Source organism: Populus nigra, chromosome 7 (genome assembly GCF_951802175.1).
Source record: "Populus nigra chromosome 7, ddPopNigr1.1, whole genome shotgun sequence".
In the NCBI taxonomy this organism is placed as follows: domain Eukaryota; kingdom Viridiplantae; phylum Streptophyta; class Magnoliopsida; order Malpighiales; family Salicaceae; genus Populus; species Populus nigra.
The window spans coordinates 13,129,881-13,136,129 of NC_084858.1; the positions used below are offsets into that span (position 1 = coordinate 13,129,881).

The 6,249-nt window shown below is 32.4% G+C and overlaps 1 protein-coding gene across 1 annotated transcript; it reads right to left on the bottom strand.

Annotated features, from left to right (window-relative positions):
* Positions 1–2,406: 2,406 nt before the first annotated feature.
* On the bottom strand, positions 2,407–5,544 carry LOC133698984 (beta-glucosidase 12-like). Its single transcript, XM_062122103.1, has 10 exons — positions 5,271–5,544; positions 5,080–5,149; positions 4,895–4,953; positions 4,727–4,802; positions 4,529–4,606; positions 4,314–4,401; positions 3,562–4,151; positions 3,301–3,435; positions 3,086–3,194; positions 2,407–2,960 (listed from the first exon to the last, which is right to left on the bottom strand). Exons 1-10 carry the CDS (start codon positions 5,346–5,348, stop codon positions 2,684–2,686), a joined length of 1,560 nt encoding a protein of 519 aa, XP_061978087.1. The 5' UTR covers positions 5,349–5,544; the 3' UTR covers positions 2,407–2,683.
* Between the last annotated feature and the right edge of the window lie 705 nt (positions 5,545–6,249).

Here is a 6,249-nt window from a genome sequence, read left to right on the forward strand (position 1 = left end):
CAATGGTAGTGCATGGTCTAGGATTGTTAATGTTTGTGTTTTGGTTGGTAATGATCATGATTCTAGCTTTCGGAGCGATGTGTGGTTGGGGGATAATTGTCTCATTGTCCAGTTACTTAGAATTTTTAGTGTATCAGAAGATTAGGTTTCCTTGTTATCTAATATGGGTATGTGGGATGAATATTCATGGTTTTGAAATTTCAGATAATTAAAGAATGGCTCTTATTCGATAAGTTGTCTAATATATTGTTATTGAGTGAAGTTGATGATAAACTAATTTGGAAACCCAATTCTAATTGTGTTTATTCAGGCAAATCTATATAGTATTTTATAATCTCCTTGACTACCTAATTCATGTAATTCTTTTTATGGTGTATGGAAAAGGATTGGTTCCTCTAAAGATTGGAATTTCTTGCTAAATGTCTATTCTTATTGTGCTCTTGATTTGTTCATCTCTTTTAATGGTTTGGTTCAATGATCAATTAATAAGAGTATTAAATCTCCGATTTAATGGTCTCCCCATGGATGTCATATGCTAAAATCTAATGTTGATGGTTCTTTTATTGGCAAATCTGAATTGGTTGATATTAAAGGGGTTCTTCACAATCATAAAGGTTTGGTGCTTGGTATTTCCTCCACTCATATTGGAATTAAAGATTCAAATGAAGCTGGGTTACTAGCCTTGAAACTCATTTTGCGTTATCTACGAGGTACGACCACTTATGGCTTACATATCACTTACAGTTCCTCATTTGCTCTCCATGGCTTTATAGATGCAGATTGAGCAGGTACTACCGATGATCACAAGTCTATGGGTGGTTATCTTGTTTTCTTTAGTCAGACACCAATTTCATGGAAATCCAGCAAGTAATGCATAGTTGCTCGCTCCTCTACCGAAGCTAAGTATAAAGCCTTAGTTGATGACACTGATGAGGTTATCTGGCTTCAGTATCGATCCAGAGATCTGCAAATTCTTTCTAACTCTGCTCCAACTATTTGGTGTGATAATTTAGACGCTACTTACTTATCTGCAAATCCTATCTTTTATGCTCACACATGTTGAGGTTAACTATCATTTTATACGAGACAGGGTTACGAAGAATGAGATTCAAAATCATTTTATCCCCTCTCATGATCAACTTGCAAATGCTTTTTGGTTCAAGTTTCAGGTTGATCATCCACCCTTAGCTTGAGGGGACATATTAATGTATCTATATAGGAAATATTGTAGGCAAGGTTGTCAAAAATGCTTTTTGACACGACACGGAATATACAATATAAACTCGAATCGTAAAATCGCAAGTAAAATATTTTAACTAATTATATATTAACAATTTCAATCAAGTAATAATTAACAATATAACACAATTAAAATAAAAATAAAATAAACAATAGAAAAGTCCAAACACCTTTATTTTATTCACATTTATTCCTCTACTACTTGGACAAATCGATCCACTTACTTCATCATTTAAAATAAATGAGTCCCTTCAAATTTTGATTGACCATTTAACATTAATTACTCCAAGGGTCAAACATGTCAATTTACAACTTTTATTCTATATATTTGCCAGCTAAAATAGAGTAATATATCAATTGATATGTTAATACTTTACATAAGAAATTGTGAAGAATGAATAGGTATTTTAATTTTACGGATATGAAATCCATAAACAACTTGTATCATTAAAATAATTATAGTCAAAATCAAGCCCTTAATTATCAAATTGCACAAGTTTTGCAAGATATAAATTTAAAACAAAGAAAATGTTAAGGTACATATTACCAGAATGCACAGTTTTATATGTTTTTCAAACTCGTAAAATCGGTCCGATTTTACTGATTTTACCGAGTTTGAACGAGTTTGATCGATTTTACTAGTTTTCGAGTTTTAATTCAATTTGACATGTTAGATACATGTTGACTCTTAAAATTTTACATGTTGACTCGTAAAATCGTAAGATTTTAAAAATAAACTTGTTTTTTTGACAACATTGATTATAGGCATACTATATAGAAAATATTGTAGTTATACTCTTGTGTTGTAATCTCTACCATTACTATTGTATATTGTCCTACACATATATATAAAAAAGGTTAGCTAACCAATAGGTCAAGCCTTCCAATTATTCTCAACTATTCATAATCAACCACCTCCTTAACAGCCTATCGTCGTTGTTTTTTTTTTTTTTCAACTTATTACAAGAAATTAGTTCAGGTAATTTTTGCAAATTATTTCATGTACATCATGCTATTTTAGTTCTCTACTTTTTCGATTTTTGGTTTGTCCATTTCATTTGTATTCGTTTTCACTGATCATCCATTTCTTTTATTTTTTTAGGGTCAAATATTACGTTTTTCTTTCTGAAAAAAAAATAATAGTAAACAAACCATAAACAATAATGGTGCAGAAGAATTGTATTATTATTAAACGAATCATAATCAATAATGGAATGAAGAAATGATACAACAGTAAAATAATCAAATTAAATTCTGAAACCATAATTGAACAATTACAAAGGAAAACTAGAACCATGAATTTTTATTCTTAACCACAGCCTTGAATGAATGAAGTGGTGACCAAATTCTGTTGAATTAATATTGCTGAGAGCTCTATCTTTCATCCGTGAAATCCCATTTTGCAGATGCTAACAACTTTGACTTCAGATCCTGGCGAAGGCATTCAGGCATTTCTTGGCCTTTTAGCATCCCGAACCAAACTATCTTCAATTTTCGACGTTTCATTAGAAGTAATCAGAGGATACGTATGTGGAATAGGACTGTGGGAGTCTCTTCTAAGAAACTGCTTGAACCACTTGACTGATTGTTTAGGATATCGTTTCAAATCATTTTTGTAATCAACATAGTAGAGGCCGAACCTCACAGCATAACCACTTCCCCATTCGAAATTGTCCATTAAAGACCAAGCAAAAAATCCCTTAACATCAACACCATGCTCACTGCAATAAATAGATATCGAATCCCAGTTAGACGGATTTGGTAACTTAATAATATAATTGTTGCTATAGATTAAAAAACTTATTATCAATGATCTTTAGTTAATAAATGAAAAAAATCAACTCACTTGATGGATCTCAAAACATTCTTGAGGTGGTCTTTGTAAGATTTTTCTCTTATGGGATCATTAAGAGCTTCCTTTAGTGATGAAGCATTGTTATTTACGTCATCAACCCCTGAAAACAAATCAGTAAAATAAAGCATTAAGAACATACTTAGTGTTAGAGAAGTACTAAGAAACTTCAATGTAGCATAATGTATGATCGTTCATTTCAACCATACCATTCTCAGTAATGTAAATTGTTGGGCTCCCGTATAGATCTTTGGTGTAATTCAAAAGCCTGCTGATGCCTTCGGGATAAATATAAAGCCATTTTACACCAGCCTGTGGACCTATTGGGATTCCATTTCTCTCTCCTGCAAAATTAAGAAATAACCAAGTAAATTAATGAATTAATAATTGATAAAACATCATCTAATTGATGTTATGTAATTGAAAAAAAAAAGATGAATAATAAAGAAAAGAAATCAATCATTAGTTACCTGTCCAATTAGCACGTGCATCTGACATGAATCCAACACTCTGATAATTTGCATCGATATTTTGAGCATAATATGTTGTGTAGTAATTAATTCCAATAAAATCATACGATCCCTTCAACATCTTAGATTCCTCGGCAGTGAACTCGGGCAATCTTCCACCAACAAAATCATGCATGTTACGTGGATAGTCACCATTAGTTATAGGATCCATGAACCAACCAAGCATGAAGTCGAGGCTTCTTTTGGTTGCATTTTGATCAGCTTCACTGTTTGAGTAAGGTTCAAACCAATGAGAAACAAGTGTAATCCCAATCTGTCCACCTTGACATGACTGATATTTTTCCTTGTATAGTTTCACTGCCGCAGCATGAGCAAGCAACAAATGATGGCTAACCGTATACACTTCAGTGGCACCAGTGTTTAAGGATCGGTGTGGATCATTTACAACGACAGAAATCCTACCGGGTGCCATCGTGCCCATGTCATAACCTTGAACACTGAACATCCATGGCTCGTTCAAAGTAATCCACTTCTTCACCCGGTCTCCAAAATTTTGGAAACAAAGGTCGACAAAGTCTCGGAAATCATTTCTGGAAATCAATGTTTTATGTGAGAAAATTTATAGGAATGTTTTAAATTTTAGAGAAGCATAGGTCCACAAAGTCTCCAAAATGACAGATTAGATTATCATATTTCGAAGCTACAACAAGTTTGGATATTTGAAGCATAATTAACTAAAGGTCGCTACTTACACAATGTTAGGACTTAAGAAACCACCGTATTTATCTTCCAAAGCTTGTGGAGTATCCCAGTGAAAGAGAGTAACGTAAGGCTGCAAACCTATATATTACAAAACATCATATAATCAGATGGAGCGCACAAGATAAACCTTTTGTTGTATAAGAACTTTCGCGTCAATTTTTGGCAAAATATTATGATTAATTGAAGGGAAGGGAACGGTTATAACCATTCTTAAGGAGGTCATCAATGAGATCGTTATAAAATTTGATGCCTTCTTCGTTTACTCCAGCACTCAACCTGCCATCTGCATTTTCCAAAACAAAATCCAATGGAAAGCTATATATCAAATGGAAATTCAGAACAGATGTCAAAGCCATTACTACTACCATGTTAAGAACAAATTTCAAAAAATATAAAAACTTACGTGGTAATACTCTAGACCAAGAAATGGAGAATCTGAAAGCATCCATTCCCATTTCTTTCATTCTTTGCACATCCTCCTGTAACATTTATCAATTTTTTTTAAGAACAATCACACTTACATACATCATATAGTTAACCATAACGAAAATATGATGAAGAACTCCCATACCTTATAGCGATGATAGAAATCAACAGCTACATTTCCGTTGCTATGATCATTTATTCTCTCTGCAAACATTGAAAATAATATTATTTTTAAAGTTAATAATGGTGGTTTTCTTAGGACATTAACATAATTCTCTTCAACTTTTTAGCGAGGGAAGTACAAATTTTAATGAGAGATCAGATTGGTACCTGTATGTTCCACAGTGAAAGTGTCCCATATAGCTGGTCCTCTACCATGTTTGTTTGTTTCACCTTCATACTGCATATCATATTAAGATAATAACGAAAAATTAATTAACATAACTAGTATTATTTTAAATAATGTTCTGTTGTCCCCTCCTAATTACTGCACTAGAGGCAGCAAAGTTTAGAGTATGTACCTGGTAAGCTGAGGAGGATGTTCCGAATACAAAATCATCTGGGAAAGAATTACGGCTGAAGTCATCAATGCTTCCCATAGCAGTCTAAGTATTGAATTAAGCTGGCACTTAGATAAATAAGGCTTGGGCTTAGTGTGTGAAACAGAGGTTTGTTTGGGTACAAAAGAATGTAACGCAAGTTTGTAAATGAGGCAGAGAATCTGTGCTTTTCCTTTTCCTCGATTGGAGAGATGATGAGTTACAGAGCTATAGAATGTATGAAGATGTAGAGATTTGGTGCAAGATGGCATGGATGGAACGACCATTTTATAGGGCACTTCCAGCGTGTACAAGCAGCATTTTCTTGACTTTTTTTGTTCTTTTATTAGTTTAAATTAAGGATTAATTTCTTTGACTTTGACAAATTTATCTTTTTCTCCATTTTTTTGTTGTCTTGGTGAGAATGCACAACTTCATAATTTCTAAGAAGTTTCAAATAATCAATATATATATATATATATATATATATATATATATATATATACTTACATACTCTAATAAAAATTAAACAATTTCGTTACATGCGTACGTTCCTCGTTTGCCAATTACCACTAGCTATGGATAAACCGTGCATATATACAAAATCAAGCTGCCTCTGCCGGGTCCCATAACAATAGACTCTTTGTTTTCACCCATCCACTTGGTGGCGGCTTCCTAAAATCTTTCCTTTTCAACTTTTCCACGAAGACAATAGATTAGTTCCCCAAATAAAAATTATATTCAAAAACTTTTAACTGTTATCAAAGAAAAGTTTTTTTTAATAAAAAAATTCTTATCTTATCAGGTAAAAAATCAAATCATTCTAATACTGATATAAAAATTAAAGGAACTATCTTTTTATTTAATTTCAGAATTACATCTTACCTATAAGTTCATAATCTCAAATACTAACAGAAAGCAAAATAGGTTTTTTGTATTTTGAATTTAATATTAAAAATAC